Below are 26,993 nucleotides of genomic sequence, written 5' to 3' on the forward strand. Positions count from 1 at the left end.
TGTGAAACGCAACTCGAAGCTGTTGCTGCAGTGTCCAGTACCAAATCCAGCCCTTGTGTGGGGTTTTGCATCTGCTGCTCCCAAAACCACAGACACTGTGCAATTACTGAGTGATACTTCAAAGCTGTCTCCTAATCAATTCCACAATCTTTACATCCTCTAGTGTATTTAGAAAACACGTGTTCTTTTAGCTAACGTATGACCAAAGATTTGAGGTTCAAAGACAGAGCCCTGACAAAATCTCTTTTATGGTTCTGTTCCAGTTTCACTTAATCAGGCACCTTTCCCATATTTCGACCTGACATGCCCCAAATACCAGAAAAATCTCCACCAGGATGACAGCAGATATCCATGCAGATGAGGTTTGGTGATTACCCAAGTGTGCTTCCCTCACCCTCCTTTTGCAGCAAACCCTGGTTCCTAATGTTAGACCTATTTCCCCAAAGAGAACCAGCTTTTCTATTCCTCTTTCCCTTCAAACTCATCTTCATCTCATCATGAAACAGGAGACAGCTCCCAGTCACCTACAGGAATTTGCAAACCAAGAAAAACACAACACAGTGCTTGATATAGAAACTCAGCATCACACTTACAGACTCACAAGTTACTAAGACCCAAGACTCTGCAAAAGTAATGTGAACTCATGCATATAATACACCTGACAAAAATAAGCAGTAGCCTTTTTAATATGGTTATCCATTTTTAGCCTCAAGCCACTTCAAAGCTCCAACTCCTCTTCACTAGTGGAACCAGTACAGTGCACCAGCACTGCATCAGCTCCTACACAAGTTATCCAGAACCAATTAATAGCCAACAATAGAGATGAACCACAAACCCCAGATAACACTTATCAGATCCACAGTGGTATTCCCAATGACTTCAGAGTGTGCCAGAATGAATTATGTAATTTTAAAGTATCTTCCAGTCTTACTACTGCAGCTGCTAGTATCTGTATAAAAAATTATCAAACCCAAGTGCAAACATTTGGGTGCACTTGGGTTTGATAATTTTTTATACAGATAATTTGATAATTTTTTATACAGTTTTTTACTGTTGCTTCTTTCCCTAGATTAGAGAGTAAGAAAGAAAATAAACTGAAGAGATTCATCCTGAGCAAGACTAGTATTAAATTTCACTTCTTGCTTCAAGGAAAGGGAGAAAAAAATCCCAGAAGCGACGCTTTTCTCACACTGGTGAAAAATTCCCCAAATGAATCTGGACATACTGCCTGAAAAAGTCCCCAGTTTCACTGGAAATGCTCGGTTAAGTAACAGGCACGTTGGCAGGTACTGGAAAGGGAGCTGAAGAGCTGCAGGCACTGCTTTACTGATGCTCCAGACCTCGCAATGTGCAGCTGGAGTAGGGAAGCACTAACATGTTCCTGTGGTGGGCAGTAAGGCAGTGAAGCTGTATTGATAAATATCAATACAGTTTGGGGCAGTGCCAGCAGAAATGGCTCTTGGAGACAAAACACAGCACTAACAATCCCTGAGGGCTTCAGTGCTGACGCACTGGAAGCAGACAAGAGGGAGGAGCTGTTAAATGCAGCCATGCAGCCACAGGGATGAGTTCCATGGGAGCACACTCCAGTTAAGTGCACCCTTCTGTCATGGAAGCAGTGGCACCTCCAGGTACCAAAGGACCACCTCCCACACACTGCCCCATCCATTCCTGTCACCTTGAAATTGGACTCGCCATCAAGACTCGCTGTAGTGACATAACAGGTCCCATCAATGCTGCTGGAGGCCAAAAATATCAAGTCACAGGGGAAAGTCTCATCTGCTTTCACTTCTACTATGTCACCAACCTAGAAGATGGAAAATATTTACATGAAAAGTCCTCTCAGTTGTTATGAGATGGTTATGATTTAGCTTCTCTCAAAGCCTAGAAGAAATCACCTTGGCTAAAAAGGTAAATTGGGGTTCAAGAGGTGTTGGGTCCTTAAGCATCACCCCACAAGCCCTACAGGGTGATCCAGCCCATCACCAAATCAGAGCATCCACATGGCACAGTTACTGTTTATTTCTCTGCTAAATCTTGATGGAGCAAGAAACTGTACTTGTCTGAAGTGTGGCGTGATAAATTAACGTCAAAGCTAAGTGTACTTTCCTGGTGTCCTTGGGAGAGTTGGAAATAGAAGAGGACTGCCTGTCCTGGAGAAGTGCAAAACGCTGACAGATCTGTCACTTGTCAGCCCCAGTTCAGCTTTCGTGAGACAGCTTTTCAAAAGCAATCAAAGGCAGCTTCACTCCTTAAGCAGGAACAGCTCGCGAAGCATCTCATCTGAAAGTGAGCAGGCTGGGGCAGCTCTAACCCAGTACCTCCCTCCTCCCCTGTCCCTGTCTCCTTACCACACAGACCTTTGTGTTCCCATCAGCTTCAGCGATAACCACGTGTGAGTTAACAGTTACCTTGATTTTTTCACTCTCTTTCCGCACTTGCTTTGCATTTTCGACAACGAAGACATTGCTCTTGTTCACTTCATTGTCAGCTCTGTGCCTCAGCCAGTCCTCGTACCCCTAGGCACACAGACACAGGCAACAAAGCTCATAATAAAGCAAGTAAACTAATGAAAAAGGATGAGTGAGGCTGTGGAGGGACAGATTAAAACAATGAATATATCAAGCGGTCCTCAGACCTCCTTCATGCCTGACAAAACATCAACCAGAGTAGCTCAGACTGAATCAATTTATTTTAAAAACTTCATATGCATATTTGACAGATTCAGAACAGATTAAAATAACACACAAAAATAATCTATATGCGGGGCATGCAATGAGCAGCCAAACTACTGAAACACACTTCTATTATTCTCAGCATTAGCAAGAACAGGCTGATAATATGAATAATACACTTAGCAGCCCTCAACTCTTTCCTATGGTAACGCAGGATGAGACTCTTCCTCTTCAGTCTTTACTGGAAGAATAAAACATTGAGATTTGAAGTAGATAGATTTTATTCTAGCACTCTCTTTCCGGCCACTGTAGGAGAAGCTTCTTTTATTATTCAAATCAGGAAATTTTAAATGGCACATGTGCATATGATGGGAGGAAAAAGGTCTTTTTACACCGCAAGATGAGGGAGGATTACATGTGTTCAGGACTAGCTGAGTGGTTGAACAGAACCTGTCCTTTCCACCTACCAACACGGGAGCAGAGCATGGGCTATACTTGGAGCACATGTCTGCAAAGACCCACAGAACATTTCTAAAAAGGGAAAAAACATTCAAGTAACACCAGAACTACAGCAGTGAGCTTTACTGACCCTCATGGCCTGCTTACAACAGCACATGCAGAGATGCTTTACGCTGCCAAAACAAGAGACACCAATAACCACTCTTGAAATGCAGTCTCTCTTGAGAAGCACCAGTGCACGTGTCTCACCCTCTAAGAAGGGTTCACCTAACCTACCAGTCCAAGTTGGTGACTTCTGAGTATATTTAAATACATGTTCATCATTTTCTCTACATGTCCCAAAGAGCATCTTCTTCTCCCCACACTGACATCTGTACCTGTTTGATAGCTGTGACAGTGATGACAAAGAAGAGTGGGAGGCCACTGGTCACTGGGCTGGTTGGGGTGTCCACTATAACCTGCAGAGAAAAAAAACATGTACTGCTGACAAGTAGCAGAAGAAATCAAAACCCTGGTAACGGGGGAAAAAGGGGCTCATCCCACTGGAGGCAAGTCAGAGCCCAGTAGAGGAGGAAGGGAAGGAAGGGCCTTGTCCCTGGAAGTGTTCAAGCCAGGTTGGATGGGGCCCTGAGCAAACTGATCTACTGAGTGGCATTCCATGGCAAGTAGGTTGGAATTACATGATCTTTAAGATCCCTTCCAACCCAAACCATTCCATGACTCATTCTACAATTCCAAGGGGCACATGAGAAGGACCAGCATAGGCCTCCCCAGGAGTGCCCTTCTCCATCACAAGGAGACTCCAATACTTGCTCCTGAAGATCATGGGATGGCCTCCGGTGGGAAAAATCCTACCGGAAGCAGCTTAAAGCCTAAACTTGACCTTGCTCTAGCAGGAAACAAAAGCTTGAGTGAATAGGCTGCTGGAGATGGGCTAAATGCAACTATTCAAAGGGTGAATGCCAGCAAGCCCACTCCCATCACAGGGTGTGCTGGAGAGGACCACGGCAGAGGACAGGGATGGGGCAGAGGCAGAAGCAATGAATGAAGTGACAACCACCCTCATTCCTCACTGAGCCACATGAAGGTCCTTTCTCCAGTTTGGCAGTGGAGACAGGGCACATCTGAACCTTAAATCACTTCTGGTTATGAAAGGGAGGACAGTACAAGTCATCTTGAACCACTGACAATTGAAGGTTAAAAATAACACACATCAGCCCAAATTACCTATTAGATACACTGCGGAACAGAACATGAATATTTAAGTAAAACAGAAATCCATGCTATGTCTTTCAGCTCTCAAATTGGGATTTCAGAGCACAATTTAAGCACCATGACTACACAGGGGCCTTAGGGCACATAGGTGAATCCTTCCTGAGCTCGCTCAGGTGCTCGAGCCAGCCCTGTGGCAAAGAACAAGCCCCATCACCATTAAATAAACCTTCAGGCTGTGGGAAACCACTGTTTCTTCTGACTGCATCCAGACTTGGCCTAAAGGGTAAGAACAGCAGAACAGGAGGACAAGCTGCACCCTTGCCCCACCTTCCAAACCAGGGTACAATAAATTGGCCCTTTTTCCTGCTGTCCTCAGAGAGAACGGGAGCACAAGAGGCAGATGATGAGCTCTGTGGTGAAAGGGATGGGGAAATTCAGCAGAAAGGCTTTGTGTCCCCACAAAGGGACTTTGTCTCTTGTTTGTGCTTCCCTGATGCACTCAAAAACAGCAGCATCTGTATATTTATTGTTTCAGACTGCCCAAAAAATGCCATGTTAAAGACAGGACTCCTCTTACTGGCTACGTGGACATTTTTGACTATGAAGTGCTGTACACTGCAATATTACCCTGCACTACTGAACCCAAAGAGAAAAGTCAGAGGATACTGAAGTGGAAGAGATACAACATAAGAAGCAGCCGTATAAGTGGTGTATGAGTTAAGTAGCAGGAGGGTAAACTAAGATAAACACCACAAATATTTCCAGGAACACAAAGCCCTGGCTCACTCAAATGGGCATAAAATGTCTCCAAGCAGAAAGTCTGGTAGAAACCAGACTTTGGAGGAACAACCTCGAGTGAGGATAGTGCCAAGTGTCACACAGACACACTGCACACAGCACACGTGATGGCCTCTCACTGGGGTGACATCACTGAAGTTCAGGCCAGTCAGACAAAAGTTATCTTGCAAAAATTGGACAGGTCTTGGAAATCCAAGAGGAGCTTTGACTGAGAAGGGCAAAGCAGAGGACCTCCTGTTGCCCAGCAGAAGAGTTTTCTGCACTGGACAAGATACAGTTGCATGTATTTACGTAAACAAACAATACGATTTCTGTCAACACAAATATCAGATGAATTCCCTGAAATAAGCAATTTATGTATTTGGAGACTGCACACCCTACACATCCCACGGCTGGATACTGCTCTTCCGCTCAGTGGCTGGTGGAAGGCTGAGGAACACACCAACAATGAGCCAGAACATCAAAGGCAGACTGCTCTGAAGCTATTTTTGAACTGGTTTAGGACTTCAACAGCTTAATTTGGATCCACTTAAAAGTGACAAAATCCTCCTGTTACTTAATAGATTCTTCCTGGGTGATTCCTTAGGAGATTGAGAATCACACTGTAGAAGTCATCTCCATCAATCAAAAGGGACACTTCTCATTCCTGCTACCTCCTAAATTATTTACTGCCACCAGCTTGGTCTGTCTACAAACACACTTGGACTTCAGTCACTCCAGACCAATCCCTTCCACTGGGTGTTTCCTCGCGGATTCCTGTGAGTGTTGCAATAGATGAAACAAAGAAACAACTATTTGTATCTGTAACCCTGCTTGTCTCTAACAGGTGTTCCACCCCAATGTATTTATTTTGTCTTAGAGAGACAAAAGAGCTGGAGTCACAATGTAATGTTTTCATAAAGGGTTTCACTACAGGTAGAGTAGATGCACCAGGGAACACCCCAAGTGCTGTGATGCTTCATTCCTCATGCAGCAAATCATGTAAGACAATTCCATTCATTTGAAGAAACTTAAAGATAAGCACAAAAATTTAAGCAATGGCATTTTTCAAGGTACAACCCTTGGTATTTTAAATGAATGGAGTGGCCCTGGCTGCTTTTTAAGGCAAGTGACATCTCCAGAAGCACTTGGGGGCAGGTGGTTACTCTATACAGCAGTCAGTGGATCAGTGCTGTCAGGTTGGGTTTTGTTTGGTTTGGTTTGTTATTTTTTAATAGACCATGAGGGCTGCTTCCTTATTTTAGAGGTGCTCACAAAACACAGTGAAGGAGGAACAATCAGGCTCTTCTCTCACCTGCACACACCTGTGTCTAAAATGGGCAAGCAGCTAGACTGCGACCCGCTCTGTAAGTATAACCAGGAATATTCCACATTCTTCGTGGCCAGAGGGTCAATAGATAAAATGTAATACCGCATCACTAAGTGGCCAGCTACACAAAAAGGACATCCCGACTCCAGGGCATCGCTTCAGTTCAAGGCAAATTACAAATTGGGTCTGACAAAATGGAGCAACGCCAGCGAAATGAAGAGATGGAGGCAAGCCAGCTGACGCCGGAGTAAATTGGCCTTTCATGTCACACTGCCAGGAAGAGCCACACACAGCTGTTATCTTGGGATCCCCCGTTTCTGCAGCAACCACCGAAATGACTATAAATCATAACTCTTTACTGTAAGGATAAAGATTTTAGGCACTCATCTTTCAAATAAGCAGCCTAGGAGAGAGTGATACCCCAGTCCTGAATCACCAAAACCCTGGAGAAGCCACCTAACAGAAGGATCTCTGCAGTAGCCACACAATGCCACTTCATTTGCTGGGGTACAGCTCTGATGCCTATTTTCAGCCCTAGAGCTGGCTGTCCGATGAGACCCAGGCCTGAGGATTTAAAAGGTGAGTAAATGCACTGTGGTGATTCTCTCAAACTCCCTTTGCCCCAGTGCATTTTGACAGCTTGCTTTTCTTGGATGACAGAACAGATAAAATGAGTATTCAGGCTTCCCCAGGATTTGCCCCTTAACTCAAGCTACAAAGCAGAGCAGGAAAAGTTCATTCATGTAAAAAAAACTTGCTGTTTTGTCCATGCATAGCAGCTTCCTGAAACTTCATGTTACTGAATCTCATCCTACGCATTTTCTAAATTATACTAAGTACAACCTATCTCTCCTGCTTGCCCTGAAACTCATGATAACTGAGACATACAAATATCATGTGACTTCAGAAAATAGAGTTATGCAGCAGAAGTAGTAACTGTGACAAAAAAAATAGATTCTGTAGCATCAAGTGTATTTTCACTGGTTGATTGATCTTAACAGCTAGAGTTAAGACGGTTCATCAGTGTTCCAGCAGTCATTCAAACCTCATCTCAGATAGGCTTAGATATTTTAATTATTATTATATACTGGATGGTGTGGTAGAATTATAACACAGCTTCCAACTAAAAGAAACAAAACCACTTATAAGCACAAACAGAGTCAGTTTTGAAGCTCAATTCTTGTTCAAGCTGTGCTTACCATCTGTACCAAAATAAAATCCACTCTCAGCAGGAAAGCTCTTACCTGCACGAGGAAGATGATCAGGAAATAGAAGTTGGCAATTCTTCTGAACTGTTCAAAAAGGTTCTTCGGGAGGAAGTTCCAGAGGGTGTACTGTGGGGAGAGAGGGGGACTCACAAACGAACCAAGGTATGTGACTGAGAGGGACTACAGCTACAAAATGTAAAGTATTTGCACAAAAGAAGAAAGGAGTTCTCCCTTTAACGTGCCAAGGAGAACCACAGCAAGGCAGCTGAGCAGCTCCAGGCAGAGGTCCAGGTCCCAGATCTAAAACCAGGAGCACGATGGACCTGGATGCTGACATGCCACTGAGCTCCTGCTTCAGATTCCAGCTCCAGTTCTCTCTGCTGGAGCAGAGTAGGAATAATTGGAAGTGCCTCACAGTTGTGTGGGCATTTCTGTTTCTTTGCTTTAAAGTAGACAACTATTTCCCTTTTGTCAAAATAACCCAAACCACACATTTGGAAAATGGTGAAAGTAAAATAAAATAAAAGCAACAGGATCTACTTCAGCAGACAACTTCTAGAAAGGCATTTGTAGACATATGATTTCATAATAATGCACAGTGGAGATTTTTTCCAAATTCCCCAAACCACCTTAGAGATGCTTTTCTGTTAAAAAAAAAACAAAAACAAAAAGCCCACGAAACAAACAAAACCAAACAAAAAGCCCACGAAACAAACAAAACCAAACAAAAAGCCCACGAAACAAACAAAACCAAACAAAAAGCCCACGAAACAAACAAAACCAAACAAAAAGCCCACGAAACAAACAAAAACAAACAAAAAGCCCACGAAACAAACATGTAATATCTATCTTTCAATCTGCCTGGAATAAAAAAGAATAAGCAGCCAAGTCTCAAGACCAATATCTAGTTAATTATAAAAGAGACTTGTCAGGTAAGACCACCCATGCCTAGCAAATATAAATGGAAAAAAAGAGCAAGGACACAACATTCAAAAATAAATCAAGGAAGAACTAAAATTAGTGCTCAAACAAACCATTTGTCAGAGAGGGAACTGGAGCAGGGGAAGGTGTCCTCGCTGAAGGACCCCCTCTTGCATGCCAGGGAAATGTCAATGGGAATGCTACACAAGCTAAACATGGCTAGACTTAAAACTTTTTCCCAAAATAAACTCAGACAGCATAGACATATAAAAACAGATAAGAGCCAAGATGTATAAAAAGAGAAAGGAGAGGGAAAACACGCTTTACAGCTCAAGTACAGCAAAACTGAAGCCTGAGTGTATGCTGAGCATCATGAATCCTAAGGAATGTGATACGTATCCAGCTGTGTTGACAATATGGAATGCCACTTGTTTGATATTTTACTCGAATTGGCCTCAAATCTTTTGAAATAGCTTCATGAATGTCATGGAAAAAAGCTAAGCAGAAGGCAGATGGGTGTCATCACAGTTTTCCACCATAAACAAAAGCGGCATTAATACCATATGAATGTTTCCCCCTTTCCATCCAAAGGGATAAACAGAGCATGGTTATTTTTGTCCTATCTCAAGACAGAAAAATCCCATGGAATTAAAAAAAATAAAATAAAATGGGAAATTGTATTTTTCAGTCCATTTATAAAATAAAACAATTCTCACTCCCTTTTGCAAATCTGATTGCTGTTACCTCATACTGTATTACATCTAAATTGTCCTTTCTTCCCAAAGCCAATGCCAGAAAACTTAAAAAAAAAAAAAAAAAAAGACACCACCAAAAACACCTACCCCAACCTCCCAAAACCATTGTGTCCGTATGCTTTGCTCTCAATCCAGCCTAGAAGAAAGGAACTTGTACAGACCCCCACTGGCATTGATAGAAAAAAAAAAAAAAGCCAAAGAGAGTGACTGGAGCTGCATGTAAGGTCCATACCACACTGTTCCACTTGCAAAGGGACTTTTACATCCAACCCTGAGGAACTCAGCGTTTCTCTATTTCAAAAACCACCACCAAATAAAAGCAGGGTGAATACAGGAGCAGGGAATGCATGTCCACTATGCACCTGGACAAGCAGAGCGAGCTCACCTTGGAGGAGACAATCCTGTTGTCGCAGAACTTCTGTGCCACACACGCCTCTGTTTCTGAAACAGGACGGTGCCCGACCACCACGGTGCGTGTACCGACCCGCTTCTCCTCCCCAGCACACTGTCAGGGCAACCAGGAAAGGGAGAAATTAGCTTTTAACTCAAAAAAATTAATTATCTGTGTTAATAGCTTCCAGCTTCTCAATGCACTCTGCTGTTCATTGGAAATAAGGCAGCTAGAAACCCAAAAATTCACTTCTATGCCCCACTCAAAGCACAAAGAAGAACACATAAGGTCATTTAGCAAAACCAAGGCCATGCTGAGCCTGCAGCCCAGCTCTGCTCAGCCATCAGCTCCCAGAACCCCAGCCTGTCACCAGGACAGGTCGCTATGCCAGACATCTGCTGCCTATACTTGCAGCCTATACCAGGCAATTTCTCCTTCTTGAAGGAGAATATGTATCTTTACCAAGAATTTGAAGTGATAAGGAATATATTTTATCATCTACATATCTCTTCCTAGTTCTGACCTGAAAGTCCTTCAGCTTTGGGTTTATTCACCACACGAAGAATGATGGAAATTGCAGCCTCCTTTACACACACACTCTCCCGTCCAATCCTCAAGTCCATGCAAAATGTCTCACCACCACACTGGTACACATAGACTTTGGATTTAGCTTAGAAAAAGTCTACTTCTACTTAAAAGACAGATGTTCATGGAGTGCCCTGGATCTGGCTCCGCATCTCGGTTGTCCAAAGGGCTCATCACAGGCAGCTTGTCAAGCTGCAAACAAAACCCAGCTAGAGAAAAGGTGCTCTGAAAGCAAACATGTTAAGACAGCAAAGCCTGGGACTAACTGCTGCTTGGGGAAAGTGTAAAAACCAAAAATTTAAACAACTAAAATAGGTGTACCTGGAGCAGCAACAACTGAATTGATCCTGCTGCACCAGGAGCAGGATCTGCCCAAAGGAAGCAGCTTCCTTCCCCCTGCTCCCCACCCGTGTCTACACCATCTTTAATTAAAGAAGTATTTTTACACTATGCCTAAACCTGGTTTGCTGTGCTGACTGCTCTTGCTACAGCCATCCTCAAACCTCCAGCAGCTGATGCTTAGAGCAGAAGATGGAAATTTCTCACAACCCTGCACCATATCCCTGCACCTCCCAACACACATCCAGCAGCAGCCACCAGCACCTCCAGCAGCTCCCAAACATAGACAAGGCAGGCGCACACTCCCAGCTAGGGAATGCCACCACTTTCCCAGCCTCATCATTGCCTGCAGCAGTGAACAGCACATCTTCCAAAAAATGCTCCCTGATGTATCTGCTGCGTTATGGAGGTGGGTCTCACCAACCTGCACCCCAGGAGCGAGAGGCAGAGCCATTCATCTGCGCCACTGCAGCACCAGGGAGTTGAGACAGAGTGTCCCCAAGTGTGAAGTCCCCGTCGTGTCCCTGTGAAGGATCTGGAGCCAGGCGTGCCTGGCGAGCATCCCTCCAGCACAGGGAGGAAGTGACAGCTTCCCCTGCCTGCACCATTGGCAGAGCAGGGGGGAAGGAGCAGGGGTGAGGATTTGCCAAACACACGTATTGGCATGGAAACAATAAAGTTCTGGTTAAAGCACTACTGGAAAAATATACACGAGCATTTACTGACTATCCACAGTTAGCCACAGAAAGCATGGAGCACATGAAGCCCCAGAGCAGAGGAGAACCCAAACCCCAGATGTGGTGTGTTGGCTGACCAAGCCTCACTGGGTTAGCACCACTAACTCCTAGGTGGGCTTTCACCCTCATCTCCCTTCAGTTATTTATTGGAAGCATCTTTTACAAAGAATGACTGTAACCCCATGTTAACAGTAACACTGTAACTCCACAATGCATCCGAGCCCTCTGAGGTGGCAGGAGAGGGAGCAGTCATCATTCCCCGGTCTGCCCAGGCTCCCACCACTCACAGCATTTCATTTCCCACTCCCTCAACCACCCCACGGTGTCACACCACCCTACACCCTGGAAGGCTTCACACCACATCTTTCTCTTCTCCACTTTCCAGAAAGTGAAAACACACCACGATGACGCCTGAGGCGAGAGGTGTTGGCTCAGCACAGCAATTAGAAGCTCTCATTTTGATGAACCCACCTCGGACCTCTCGCTGGGTCGCTAATAGATTGCTACATCTTAATAACAGCTCTCAACGGAGACTTACAGGGAGATTTAGGGAATAACTGCCAGGCTTTGAGGAAAATTATAAAATATGCAGATTAGCAGAGAGAGGATTTAGATTACCTTTTCCAACCGCCTTTCATCAAAAATTTTAATTCTGATAAAAAAAAAAGAAAATATTACTTGGATAGAATTCAAACAGCTGTCTCCTTGCCTGGTGGGGTTCTATAAAGCCTAGGGTCCACAGCTCTGCAGTGAGCCAGTGCAGGCAAATGCCAGAGTTTCTCCTGCTGTTTAGAGCCAAGTCTGCCAAAAGGATTATTCAAGAAAACAAACAATTGCATTCCCCTCATATGCACTTTATCACCTCCCTCGGCCTGAGGCGTGGTGTTTGCATGAGTGCTGGGAGAACCAGAGCTATCTGTAGGGATTAGTAGTGTCAGACTGCTCACAACCTCAGGACAGTGCCAGGGGAAGCCACACTGCATCATCCCACCAAGGCTTGACAATGTGGGGATGTTGGTAGATGACCTCAGATCTGTCTGCTGTACCATGTCCCTGCGATCCAGAAGAGCTCCCAGCAGCTGGCAGACACACAGCAGCAGCCCAGGGGACACTGCAGACACCAGGAACTGAGAGGAAGGAGGGAAGGAGGTATTTTTGAGCAGTCACTATCCTGTCTGCATCATCTGCAGACCAGCCTCAAAGACGTGCGTCTCTCCCGCAATATTTCAAGCTTCAGTTCAGGGCTCCTGGTCCACTCCCCCAGTACCTAACCAAGCCCATCAACGAGTCAATCTTTCAGCAGGGCATTCAAACCAGATTTCTCCTGAAGGAGCTCAGCTGGAAGACTACAGCCAAACACAAATCATAAGAGATAAAGATGAGGCTAGCAAGGCTGTTCTGCCAGGAACATCCTTCAAGTTGGCAGCTCACTTTCCATCTTCCTTCTCCTCCTTGGGCAGGACTAGGAGTCCAGCTGCAGTAATAAATAACCACATCATCACCACTGATGCAGGCACACTCTGCTGCATGGGCAAAGGGCTGCTGCTGCAGCACAGTCCTCCTCAGATCATGGAGAAATTCAGATACAGAACGTATTTCTGTTAAGTAATTTGATGCAACCCAGCTTTCCCCTACTCTCACCTTTTATAAAGCCCACGTACTGCCAGGAGCAGTAGCTCTGAGAACAAGGCCTTAAGGATAATGACTATTTTATTATGCTGTCCAAATTTAAAAAGTCCATCTACATGCACCCATACACCCATGGAAGGTCAGTAGAAGTTTGGCATTTCACTACAAACTTTTTTTTGGGGAAATAAGAACATATATGATTTGAAGGCATCAGACTAAAAATCTGATCAGGTCTAAAAATACCCATGGATGCAACTTGCAACTAATAAATAACCCAAAATCATCCATGACTTGAAGCTTTTGGAGCATTACATAGAGACAACGGAATTACATCTGCAGCCCACAGCACTCCCCAAATTCTTCACCTCAGTTTGGCAACCCTTTGTGCCTCTTTCCCCTCTCCATTTATGCCCTTCTCCCACAGAGACATCCTGCTCCAGCACAACGGCTGTCCCCTGCCTCAGAGAGAGGCTCCTCTTCACCCACTGTCCCCAGTTTCTACGAATCCATTACAACATCATGTACAGGACCTGGATGGCCCTTGATAAAAGTTGCAAACCTGGATAAAAATTAGCAAGCCTGGATAAAAATTAATGGAGTTAGTCTGAGTTCAACAGGAGAGGTGAACCTCTCCTGCAGCCACTGCTGACAAGGAGCCACTCTGAGTGGACTATTTCTAGGGCAACTGTAAAACACAGTGTATAATTATATGCCCCATATGGAAAGCAAGTTGTGTGCTACCTGCTGACCCTGTTTCCAGAAAAAAAAACACACAGTGGCAGAAGGAAAAAACCCACCAGCATTTGATTTACTAGAGCTTCAGAAAGCACCTAAACCAGAACTAACTAATAAAAAAACCACTGCTTTCATGTTTGCTGAAGATAGCTTCAAGCCACAAAGTAAACACAAATAACTCGTAGGAAACATATCTAATAAAAACCACAGGCATTAAAAAAAAAAGTCATCTGCTAAAACCAGAGATAATTATATGGTGTAAGTACAAAGTTCAAACATTTGAATGAAATCACAGCTTATATTAAATATAGGCAAAAGAAAGATTAAATCACATTACTTGGCTTCAATCTCATGAATAGTTTAAAGTCTAATTTCTCCTATATTGTTTCATTTATCAAAAATGTAGTAGAGAAGACGACCTGATTTACAAAAAAATAAGCCTGCAAAAATAACACCATCTCCCAAAACAGTCTGTTCTAGCTCCTGTTTCATTTAGCCCCAAAAGAACAAAGAAAAACGCATGCACAATTTTAAAAAGCCTCCATAAATTTACCATAACCTCCCCAAAACATCCATCAGCCTTGGGCAGTCGCTCAGCACACCAACTCCACTGCCCAGCTGATACATTTTTAATTGAAAATTTTTCTTGCCGATTTTTCTAAGACTCCCTGTTTTCAGTGATTTCTGCGCAGGTAAAGGCGATCCTTTGAGAATACCCTTAATAATTTAGCAGTTTGGACTATGCTTACCCATGCTGACCCCATATTTAGGCAGATCTCCTGATTTAGAGAGAGAATTCCATCGACTGGGATCAACCCCACTGCTCTCCCCGAACCTGCATGAAAGAGTCAATAACGTGCACAGACCTTGGAAAGGAAACAACCAACCAACATTGCCATTTGAAATGCCAAGAGCTCATAGGTCCAAGAGAAAGGGCTGAAGGTGTGGGCTGCTTGAAACTCATCTCTCACTGGACAGGACTTTAGATGCTCAACCCTAAGCAAAATAGGGAAGGTTGGTACCTTGGCAAAGCAGAAAGTTGAAGTTTAAACCTGTATACCTTCTCCTATGCTGAAGTTCCTGCTGCTATTTCAACCAGAGACTAAACACAATCACCAAGGAGTGACTGCTAGGATAAGCCAGGTTCAGCCGTGGTGAGGGGGCAGCAGGGGTAACCATGAGAGCCCCCAGACCAACAGAACAAACAAGAGCAAAAGAGGAGTCATGAGAAAAGGACCAATACCTGGCGTTTTTTAAAATCACCATCAACATGTGATGAAGTTCAATACCCAGACCTTGCCCTCAGTCCCTGTTGGGGATGACAAAGTGGTAGATCATGTGCTCTAGCAGAACATCATTGACCCAGATCACACCATCCTTCATGCAAGTTCAAGTACATCCAAGCAAGGGGCCCCAACAAGAGCCTGTTCCCATGTCCCCTCTGCCCCAACATTGTTCTGCCTGACCATGTGGGCTTGTAGGAAGGTCACTTTCATCAAGGACAATGGGCTGGGGAACAGCAGAGCCAAACTAGGCTGCACTTCCTGGAAAAGCTGACTTAGCCAACAAAGCCACTGATAAAACTAGAGAGAGACATGGCAGGGTGGGGAGAACAGGGGAAAGAGCTACTTGAAAGGTTTAATAAGGGTGGAGAGAGGAAATACAAGAGTTTTTTTCCACAGATACTAAATTTACAGGAGAGCCCAGCCCCATCCTGGACTTGAGGAGCACCGTGCACAGGGGTGACAGCTGAAAAGACCTTTTTTGGCACGGGTTTGTTTTTTTTTTTCCCTTCTGGAAGAAGTCTACCCCCCAACCACACAGTACTGCATCTTCCCATCAAACATGCCACAATGTCTGTAATCACAGCCTCTGTTCAGCAGCACTTTGCACAAAGTCAGGTTCACATATGATGTAGAAAGTCAAACCCAGACAGTATTGATTGGGCCAGTATTACTTCAGTGCAGCTGTTGTGTGGAAAATCTGTTGCTCCTGTTCAAACATAACCACCGACCTTTGGAAGTTTTCAGTATCTCCATTCTTTTTTCTCTACCCTGTTGGCAGTCAGGGTTATGAAACCATTGCTCATCTTGAAATACAGGCAGTAGATCTTTATTTTTGGCAGTCCAAAAGAAAAGTTAGACCAGCATGCTGCCAGCATATAAAATTCAGGCTCATAGGAACACTTCAGGCTCGAGAATAGAAAAAAGGACTTTGAATAAGAGCCAAATGTTTTGCAGAGGTCACAAAGCAAATACAACGAGGTCTTCCTGTCTTCAAAACTCTTCCTCCCTCCTTTCCCCAGCTCAAGCTGTGCACATATGTCTGTTCATCGGCAGCTATTTTAGCAAGGCAGCAAGCTCTCCAGAGCAGTGATTTGCCCTGGCAAAAATTAAAATAAGAGCAAAGTGGAAAAAACCCTCCAAGTTTGCAATTGTCAGTGCTTGCATCACCCTGCAGAGCTATAATTTGTTGGTTTTCCTGTTGTTTTCTGGTCCTCTGAAAGCCTGAGCTCTTCAGTTATGGAAACAAAAAAACCCCTAAATGCTATGTTATGCATCCCCACTCAGCCAGACATTACTCTGACCTCTGCCACCTACAAACGTTTTGCCCCTTTTTAAGTTTTCCCAGCATTTCAAAGCCAGGCTGCCAGCTGACTGGCGAGGAGCCCATTTCCCAGAGCAGTTTCCTCCCTTTCCCCTGGGAAGCAAGCCTGCTTGGCTGTCCACACTCTGGGGACAGAGCTGCACACCCCCCTACCAGGGTGTACCTCACCACAGCATCCCAGAAGCATGGGTTGGTACACAGGCCTGCCCAGGAAAATCCCCTCAGATCAAGCTTTGCCCCAGGGAGGCTGTCCTATCTCCCACACAACAGCCACCAGCAGGGATGGGAGGGCAGGTCCAGGCTGCAGGGGCCCACCAAGTCCTGCACCAGCACCATGGGGTGCTCTCAGTCCCTGCAATGGGTACCCAAGGTCCCAGCCCCCCATACCATGCTCCTCACTTACACTGATTCAGATTAAGTTTTTCAACTCCAAAAATGTAAAAGCCATGGTTTTCTAATCCTCCCTTTGCTGTACTACAGAGAAATGTTTCCACAGAAGCAGCAGGAGATAAAAGGGAAAAGAGAGGGATAAATCACCACCTTCACCCCTTGCTCCACAGCCAAAACCAGCTCCACATGCTCCAGACCCCACTGGAAATACTTTCATCTCCAGATACTATAGTGACCAATAGATTCATTCTTGGGGCTGCAGGCACAATTGTACCAGGATACGGGATCACTGCAATCCACCCAGTCAGGAGAGAAATCCTCAACATGTTGCCTAGAACTGTTTATCTTCAGGAAATCCTTTGGCTCATGTTCCTGCTGGGCTGGGTAAGGCAGCTGCAGAGCAGCTCCTGCGGAGCACAGGCTGCCCAAGCAATGCCAGCAGCACAGCAGCCTGGATTGGCAGCAGGAGGGAAATCTGCTTATCCACAGGGACGTGGAGCTGAGGTTTGAGTTAGCCCTAGCATGTTGGCCTTGGAGCTCAAGGGGTTTCAGTGTGGCCAATTGCAGCACCATCAGCTGCAGAAGAGAGCCCATCCTGTGCAGGAGAACAAGACAGCACGCCAGGAAATGCCTCAGCCACCTCCATCCCATCCTATCAGAGGCTATCCCTAGCCAAGCACTAGGACAAGCATGTTCCTACTCTCACAGTTATCAAGGCAAGCCCCTTCACCCAAGGTTTCCTCTCTCTGTGTCACTGCTTCCCACCCTGCGCTTACCGGAATGGGACTTGTCGAGTGGGAAGTCCCACTTCCATCCATTCAACTGCACTGAAAGAAACCTCCCCATGGAAATTATGTACTCCACAATATTAGTTTGGCTGACACAAGGACAACAGCCTCTGGGCATCTCAGCTAATTTTACTGTGCATCCTCCCTGAGCAAACAATATAAGAAAAGGTGAGCTGTAAGGAAGGAAGAAAAAACAAAAAGAACAAAAACCTCCCACAACTCAGAGTGAACAAAAGTGGCATGCAAAACACCACCCAAAGTAAACAAAAAAAATATATTAACTGCATTTTATGCTTGGCTTTGCAGCCCCCCCCAGTGCAGTCTGAGTCCCTACAGACAGCAGCTGCTTGGCTTAGTGCAAATGCTGGGGAGGAATTACACAGAAATTATAATAAAAGATGGCAAGGCTGCTCACAAAGTGGATTTTTTCCCCTGCATTTAATTTCCCGGCAGTGAGTTTGTTTTTTTTTTTTATTTTTTTCCCCTCTTAAGCCAATTGAGACTCCAGTGACAGAGCACAGTGTCGCTGCAGTCAAGCAGTATTTAATTTGTATTACTGCTGAAGAGATCTTGGATTGCAATGCCAAAGAAGCGCTTCAAATTGTCTAGTCTTGCCTGTTGCACATCTTACTCAGCTTTTCTAGGTCCTTTACAGTACAAGAAAAATAGGATCGCTCTGTTTTGCAAATCAGTGTGTTTGCCACAGTACTGCAAACAAATTACATCTACCAAGTGGCTGATGCCTCTGTTTCTCACTCTAATAGTCTTATAAAATCTTGTTAAGGCGTACAGTACACTTTAAGACATGCAAGATGTAAAGACCCTTTGGAAACAGACCGCAAGAAATTACCAAGCCCTCCACATACTGCCCTACAAAAGCAAAGCTGAGGTCCTTTCACATATAGATCCTGCAAAATTCAGCTGAAAACAGAGCAAAAAGCCGACAGCAAAGTATTACTCAGCCAAGGCCACAAAGGAGGTTAACAGGAATCGTGTTCAAGTTGTGAAAAAAAATTATGAGCCTTGCTCTCAAAATACCCAGCTAGGACAGCCTCACAGGGGCTTACCCTTCCTTCTGCTGCAGGAGGAAAACAAAAAGCTCTTTACAAACAGCCAGATCAAAAATAAGTGCATTAAGCTTTCATTAAGCAGAACAGGACAAATGTCTCTGAACTACAAGCACTATCAATTAGGGTTGGATGTTCAGAGCAAGTATGCTTTTAGACTAAATGGTCTCCAGTTGGAATTCCATCCCAAAAAATGTAAGTGAGGTTTTGGGAAAAAAAAATCACTGGAGTCAGCAAGATGCAACAGGTGCCCACAAGAATGGACAATCTGTGAATCATGTGTGCAAGGGATTGCATAAGGAGCTAAACATTTTACAGAGGGTTGGTTCTGATCAGCACCCGTGGCAGCAAGCACTCCTATGAGAACACAAAAAAGCATGGAGGGGAGGAGAAGCAAAACCTAGGACTGCTTCCTTCCCACCAGTGAGCCTCCAGCTGCTATCCCCACCCCACTGCCCCATGTGCAGCTCAATATCCAAATGCACTTTGTAGTCACCAAAGTGGTGCCTTGTGCCAACCACTGGCCTGCAGCTCCCTGGGTTTTGGCCAAGCCCAAGAAAGAGCCCATAAGTAAAAATAAATGTATATACTTAATGCATCTATATATATTGCACACATGCATATTTGATGTGCATATATTGCATGCATGTATATTTAATGCATATATATATATATATATATATATATATATATATATATATATATATACACTGAAGTCACTGCAGCCTCTGGGTAAAACAGGCTTTTCCTGACCCAGCAGCCGTGCTGCTGCCAGGCAAGAATCAGGTAAGGGCAGAGGCCGGAGGAGACCTTTTAAAAGTTTTACTGTTTCCCCAGGCTACAAGTCAGCAAACCAAGCTTTAAACCAGCCTGCAGTGCAGAGGCAGCACCAGCATCACCCTCCTACCACGGAAGGGTGATGGCAATCCACGTAAAAGCTCCATGCACAAGTCTTGGAGTCAAGTTTGCAAGAAAGCCAAAATACTAACTGCCCAAATCAAATGTTAACCAACTAAGGTAAGCACAGTGAACAAGTCATTGGTGTGAGGTTGGACAAATCAAAGCAATTCAGCAAAGTGCAGCATGATGGTTACACTCAAAGCAGTTGGGGCTGCCTGGTGGTGATGGAGACAGCCTATGAAGAGAGTACAAGGAGTCATAGGAGAGAAAAACTACAGGAAAGAGACACAGTAATTTTAAAATAATAATAATGGCTTACAGTCATCAGTGACATGAGCATTTCCAATGAGTAGGACACACTTCCTGACTGGCACAGTGTCCCTAAAGGCAGGACACGGTCTAGTACAGCCCACTTCACAGTGTCCTTCATATTGTGCTAACTGCTAACAACAACCCAAAAATGTGAGGCTCCTGAGTAACACAATTAACCACAACTGGGCAAAAAAATCAGTCACAGTCCAGCACACCAAGCTGCAGGGCACCAGCTCTGCCTGCAGCCCAGCATCTACACGGTCCCCACAAGTTGGAGAAAACTGCAAATCTCCAGGCAAAAAACCAGAAAACACTGGAAAAAAACAAACCCTGAACCTCAATATTGCTCGGTAATTAAAGTAGGGGAAAAAAAAATATTGTCTACTTGCAAGAGATGAGGTAACTGCCAGGGCAGAGCTGCAGGAGACACATGCCAGGTTCTCCTGGCTGCCATGCAGCATCACCTTCAAGCCCAGGTCTGGATGCAGGTCCACTGGCTGGGAGGGCACAGGCAGGTAAAGCCCACAACACCCTGTTTATTGCACTGGCAAAACGTGCTTGAGAAAAACCAGCCCATCTGTCCCAACACCGGACTCGGCAAGCACGGAATTATTTCTGAGATGAGCAGTGAGGAGGAGATTTCAGTCTAAATGCAGAAGTAAAGTATTTTCTAAGATCACCTCGGGATAGCCTGTCCTGGCACAGGGCAAGAGCTGCTGCCCTCTCCCCTCAGCAGGGGACACTCCTGGGCAGAAGGCCACTGGAGGGACTGGCTGAGCAGGAAAACCTCCCCACTGCCATCAGGCCTCAGCACCCACCTCCTACACACAACTAAATACAGGAAACTCCCTTGAAAAATCCCCTGAGCAAATGTTTTCAGAGAAAGGCAAATGGGTTAACAGCACACTCAGTCCAAGTTCTTGGAAAACTCCCCCTGCCCAAGCACCCCAGCCAGGTTGGGCAGCTCGGTGGCTCCCTTACCCCTGCGATCTCCAGTGGGAAGATCTCGGCCAAAGGGATGTTTCCCCACTTGGCCACCCTGGCATTTTCTCAGCAAGGATAGCAGGTTCAAGTCTCCCAAGGGGACATAGAGTCCCCCACCTCAAGGAATTAGCAGCCAAAGGCTATTTTTCTGCTGCACACCTCGGATAAGAGACACAAGCACGGTGCCATGGGAGGAAGATGCTCACAGGAACCCAGCCTGCATTGCTAAAAACGTGATCACTGGCAGACAACAACTAATTTGGGTGGGAAGGTCTGTAAGTCAGAACTTAGAGACCCCACAAATACTCTCCACCAGCTTTGCTTTTAACTAACATTAAAAAAAAATAAATCTCTCCACTAGAGAGAGACAGTTACAGCCAGAAAACAGCAGTTTTAATCAGAAAGGAAGTGCATAAACTAAAGGCAACAGGATGAAATTAAAGGCAAGGCTGAAAAGCTTGCTATTAATAGACAGCCTGTTAGGTTTTACAACTTTTATTGTTAAAATTAAATTGCCATGCCTTCAGCTGCAACTCCAGTCAGCTCAGCTCTGAACCTTCCCTGCACAGCCCAGACAATCATCATTATTCTCAGCAAAATACCAACTGGGGACAAAAATGGTATTGAGTGAAGAATAAAATACAGGCCAGACACGTTATCCTCCACAAAAAAGTTTCTGCACACCACAGGTTTAATTGGCAGCACCATTTATCATTAATGTTTGACTGGTGCTTTCCAGTCCCTCCTTACAGCATTTTCTAACTTCTCCAACCTTCAGCTGCACACATGAATGTTTCCATGCAGTTCTTTATCCCAGGGTAAGTTTTTTTGTTTGATTTTTCTTTATTTTTAGCCAAATGGTTGAGCTATTTCTGGGAATAAGGTTATAGTTAGGAGACATTAAAGAGGAAACAGTTACAGGAATCGAAGAAACTCCTGTGTCTCCACATTCCACGGAAGTTGAGAAACTCCTGCGTCCCTATTTTCCAGGGGAGGGGCATCAATAAGGGATTGCATCCCTGGGAAAAAGTCTTTTGCAGCTATTTGAGCTTGTCTTCTCTGTCATCAAGCATAGGTTGCCCTGTGGTTGCTACAGGGGAACTGGCCCCAAGTGCATGAAACGCTGTTATCATGTTAAATACACCTTACAAAATAAATTCCAGCAACTTTCATGAAAAATTCAAGTCACTTCGTTAAAATTCACACTCTTTTGAAGTGTGGGATTTCTCCAAGCAGAACTGCCACCTGGTGTCACAGAAACACCCCAGCCCCAACCTTTGCTGCTTGCAGGTTTTTGTCACATTAATGAAAGCAAAACACTTCTTGCAGAAGTTGTCAGTCAGGTACAAGGTATCTGACATGCAGTCTTACTCACAAGCTGTTAACATGACTTGATTTAGGGGAAAAAAGACAATTCTCAAGGCCACCAACTCCTGCCTATGGTCTTCTTTGTTATTAGAGTAAGAACTGCAATCACACATTAATGTTTGATTCACACTGTCTTAAAAAAAAAACCAAACGTGAAAGAAAAATCACAGATGTGCTCCATGTCCCAAAATAGACATTATTACATATTTGCTGCAAAAACTATAGACATCCTCCACCTCAGACTCAGACATCTCCCACAAGTCATACTCCAGCATCCCCCCGAGCTGGGCAGGGGCCAGGTGAGCAGCAACCAACAGTGGTCAGCTCCCACACTGCCCAGTGCACCCCAGGAGCTCTCTCCACCCACCCCTGCCCCTTCTCACATATTTCTCATCGCCAGTGGGGAATTTATTTCCCCTCTAAAAAATGACTTTGGTCAATTCCCATTTTCTGTCATTTGAATAGGTCTCAGTGGGGGTATTTTCCTGCAGGGCACCAGTTAGGATCTGCCCCACAGGGTCCCATAAACAACCCGGGGGTAACCCCGTGGTTGGCAGCTGCAGATTCCAGAAGACCAGCAAGGGAACATCACTCCAACTTACAACAAGGCAAAGGCACAGAGTCACAATGAGGGTCCAGCCCAGGGAGAAGCACTGCATGACCATCTAAGATGCACCTTCTTTCCACAACATCAAGCAAACATTCTTGAGAACCTGCAGCTCACAACAAGCCCAGCACTTGCTAAACACCAGGGATTTACCAGGGTACAGGCTGCAAAGAGGATCAGGCCCCAAGGTATTAATTAAAAGGGAATAACACAACTAAGGTCCTGTTGTTGGGCACTGCACAAACACACGAACAGAAGAATTTTGCTCTCAATTACAGACTGTTTGTTGTTTTCTTAATTATCCTGGGTTCTGAACAGAATAGGAAAATACCAGAGCAAGGAACTGCACTGACTGCAGAGGCAAGAGATCCAGAAGGGAGTGCAAATATCAGTCCATGAGCTCAGCCAGCACCAGGTACCCCAAGAGGAGAGAGAACACCTTGGGGTCTTTCCCTGCCTCCTGCAGCCTTCCTGCACTGTGAGCAGGGTGACAGCTCCCAGGGCTCACTTCCAGACCAGCCTTAAATAAAAGCAAATGGAGGGGAAAACTGAAATAATGAGGGTACAAGTAACTTCCTTTCTGCATTTCTCATTTAGTTCTTACAACAGCCCGAACCAGCCCCAGCCCCCAGCACTGGCAGAGCTGTGGTGCAGAGCTGTGGCCTGCAGGTACAGCTGTCTGCACGCTTCGGAAGAATCCAGCAAGAGTAATAAATGAGAAAAAGCACCTTGTCTTTGATGCACAGCACAGGGACCAGCACTTCCCAGCAAAGTGGAAGTGGACAGAGCTCACCCCAGTCCTGTGAGGAGCCCAACAGAGCAGACTGACCCAAACCCTCCCCGGGCCACCAACACACTTCCCCACTCTACTCCCGCATCCTCCCCGCAACAGCTGTACAAGCAGCATGAATCTAAAAATAAGACTCCAGTGCTAGAATCCGTTTCCAAAAAAGAATTAAAGTTATATTTCAAGTTGACAGTATCTCCTAAAAGTGGATTAACCACGGCAATTCAATCCCACCTCCCCGCAGCGATCCCAGCCCCACTATTCTTTTGGCAGGGATTATTTCAGTGGTGCAAACTGAAGTTAAGAATCCAATTTGTTTCTGTAGAGCATCAGTCTGTACCCCTGGGTAGCAAAGTAGACCCACACACACCACTCTACCCTTCTTGCTCTTTTTACCACCCCATGTCATACCCAGTCCAGGATAAGAGTTTATAGGAGGGAGAAACACAGCCCCAAACAATCATGTTGATAGGGCAAGGCACATCCATCGTGCCTAAACTGTGAAATACAGCTGAAAACAGGATTTTTAATATCTGTTGGTATTTATGAGCCTCTGGCAGAGACCACACAGAGAAGAGGTTACAACATTTGTCTGAGTAGCCCTATGGGATCCTAAGTGTCAGAAAATCTGCAGCCTTCAGTAACTGCAGTGAATTTTCTGCAATGAAGACAAGCATCTCTTGAAGCCCAGTGCTACCCACCCAGGACCGAGGGCAAGACAGCAGATTGGGGCAGCTCCATGGAGACTGGTATGGGTTGTCCCCTCCTCCCATGGAGCAGGAGAGAGGGGACCAATCCAAACCTCCCAGGGCACCCTGCAGGGCTGGGGACAGGGCAGAGCTGCAGCAGTATGGCAGGAGCTGCTCCATCAGCCAAAGGCTGATATGGCCACTTGCACCAGCTTGATAACAAACATCTCGTTGCTACTCAAACGCTGCTTACTAAACCAAGAGGTGGAAAACATGTCTAAAACCCCTCACCAGCACTGCAGATGCCCTGCCATCCTATTCTGGTCTCCAAGCAGAGCTGTTCCTCTAGCCAGAAAATTACCTCTAACCTTCCAAACAGGTGCCGCAACAGTTCAGCCCCGCACAAAGCATTTAGAAATACCTGGGTTCAGTGTTCAGGACTGTTTTTCCTCTGCCCCAAAGGACAGCACACCCCAGCAGTGATGCACATCCACTCCCCACAGTAAGGGACTGCGAGAGGTGGCACAGAGGCTGTGTGGGGGCCCCCAGGTAGCACAGGAGTCATACAGTGAGGGGCCCCTGGGCAACAGAGGGGTCACACCTCACACATAAGGAGGTTACTGGACCCAGAGCCTAGTCAGGCACTTCTGTGGGTACCTGCTCAGGGGAAGCAGCCACCTAAAAAAGCTTTTCTCTGAACTCAGTGGAGATGCTTCAAACCCCAAAGGCCTTCCAACAGGACTGAGAAAAAGCCTCCCACAAGGGTGGGGCAGGAAGCACATAACACAGGGCAGAGATAAATTCAGTCATCAAAGCCAGAAAAGCAAGGCACTGAGTTCAGATCAGATATATTTGACCCCAAGGCTGCAAAACAATGGTTGTGGTTGGTTCTCCACAGGGCTAACCCAGAGCCTGCAACAGAAACACAACCTACAAATGGGAAAATCAACCAGTTTTCCCCCCCATGAGCACTGCAGAGCTACGTCCAGACTTAAAAAAGAGATTTAGCATCCCTTGTCCTGCAAATCTGGACAATCTGGCACACGTAGCAGCTCGCTCAAAACCAAAAGTGAATATGAAACTGCATCTCCCAGCGGCTCTGGTCTTATGGGCAATTACGGGCAGAGCCCATTATTCCGGCAGGTAACCGGGTGGTGCCTCAGGAACCAGCTCCGGAGCCTCTCAGGGCGTTTGAGCTGTGCTAACACCACACACCGCTGCCTGCTGCTTGAACTCCAGGAACTTTGCTAACTACGCACTGCGCAATCAATGACACTGCTGAGTAAACAGCGGCGCCTGAAATGATGTTAAAACACTGCTTTTGCCACATTTGCTGTGGAAGAGGAAAAAATGAGTAATTACAGCATTCAGGCCAAGCAATGAGGTCACTGTGAAATCTTCAAGTAGCTTATGTGGCATGGGGAAAGGTTCGGGATGGATTTGGGGGGCAGGAAGCGGGTGGAGCAGCGGCGGGGGCAGCACACCCCGCATCCCGCCCGGGGAAGAACCACGCGGTTTGCGGTGCGCGCTGCCAGGGCGGGGAAGTCCCCTCCGCTGGGTTTCGGGGGGTAAAAAACAAGGTTTGGGCTCTAGCAGCAAAGGCAACTTCTGGAGGGCTCGCAGGGACGGACAGACGGACGGATAGACGGAAGAAAGGGAAGCGGGCCGGGGCCCCGCGGCGCGGGCGGACCGCGCCGGGAGTGGGATGTGCCGCTCACCCCTCCCGGAAAAACAAACCCAACACAAGGCGAAAAACAATAACAATGAACTTTACCCCCGCTCGCCACCCCGGCCCCGCACTCACCAGGCGGCTGAGGCTGCGGCGGAGCATCGCGGCGGCGCCCGGCCCCGCCGCGCTCACCGCCGCATCGCCCGGCCCGGCTCAGCTCGGTTCGGCTCCTATTGCGGCCGCGGGCCCCGCCGCCGACCCCGCTCCATGCCCCCGGCCCCGGCCCCGCCGCCCGGCCCGGCCCCGCTCAGCCCCGCTTTGTCCCGCCGCGCCCCGGGGGCGGGACCGCCCCGGAGCAGCCTGGGAGCTGCAGTACCGCCGGCGGCCACCGGGGGGAGACACCGCGCCCCGGGCCGGCCCGCGGGGACAGAGTGACAGCGGGGGACAGAGGGACGGGAGGGGATAGAGGGACGGGATGGGGCAGAGCGACAGCGGGGGACAGAGCGACGGGAGGGGATAGAGGGACGGGATGGGGCAGAGCGACAGCGGGGGACAGAGCGACGGGAGGGGACAGAGGGACGGGAGGGGACAGAGCGACGGCGGGGGACAGAGCGACGGCGGGGGACAGAGCGACGGGAGGGGCTGCAGCAGCGGCCAGGGACAACCTCCTACCCACGGCACGTCGTGCCCTGTTAAACCCTCCTGCCCACCTCCGCCCACGGGTGCGATTTGTCCTTAATGCAGCTTCCCCCCGCTGCACGGTGGCACAGGCATAGAACGGTTTGGATTGGAAGGGAACTCAAAAGCCATCTAATTCCACCCCTCTGCCATGGGCAGGGATGCCTTCCACCAGACCAGGCTGCTCCAAGCCCCATCCAACCTGAACTCGAGCATCTCCAGGGATGGGACAGCCACGCTTTCCCTGGGAAACCTATGCCACTGCCACACCACCCTCACAGGGCAGAATTTCTTCCTAATACCTAATGCAAACCTGCCCTCTTTATGTTTGAAGAGGACTAATCCCTTTTGTGACCTCCCAAGGGGTCATTCTTCCAGTCCTATCACTACA

The 26,993-nt window shown here is 46.5% G+C and overlaps 1 protein-coding gene across 5 annotated transcripts in view; it reads right to left on the minus strand.

Moving 5' to 3' along the window:
• ATP11C (ATPase phospholipid transporting 11C) overlaps positions 1–26,197 on the minus strand; it is a 53,639-nt gene extending 27,442 nt beyond the window's left edge. For 4 of the 5 annotated variants that reach the window (XM_051783561.1, XM_051783574.1, XM_051783591.1 and 1 more), the window contains exons 1-6: positions 26,060–26,197; positions 9,726–9,845; positions 7,701–7,790; positions 3,512–3,592; positions 2,412–2,519; positions 1,679–1,807 (exon numbers count right to left, since the gene is read on the minus strand). In XM_051783561.1, the coding sequence (XP_051639521.1) occupies positions 1,679–1,807; positions 2,412–2,519; positions 3,512–3,592; positions 7,701–7,790; positions 9,726–9,845; positions 26,060–26,086 (555 nt within the window). In that variant the 5' untranslated portion in view covers positions 26,087–26,197. Of the gene's footprint in view, positions 1–1,678; positions 1,808–2,411; positions 2,520–3,511; positions 3,593–7,700; positions 7,791–9,725; positions 9,846–14,505; positions 14,808–26,059 lie in introns of those variants that run through there. The other variant, XM_051783569.1, reaches the window with a different exon arrangement.
• Positions 26,198–26,993: the final 796 nt, after the last annotated feature.

This window comes from Manacus candei, unplaced genomic scaffold (assembly GCF_025592945.1).
Source record: "Manacus candei isolate 608988 ecotype Guabito, Panama unplaced genomic scaffold, ASM2559294v1 h1tg000003l, whole genome shotgun sequence".
NCBI classification, from domain to species: domain Eukaryota; kingdom Metazoa; phylum Chordata; class Aves; order Passeriformes; family Pipridae; genus Manacus; species Manacus candei.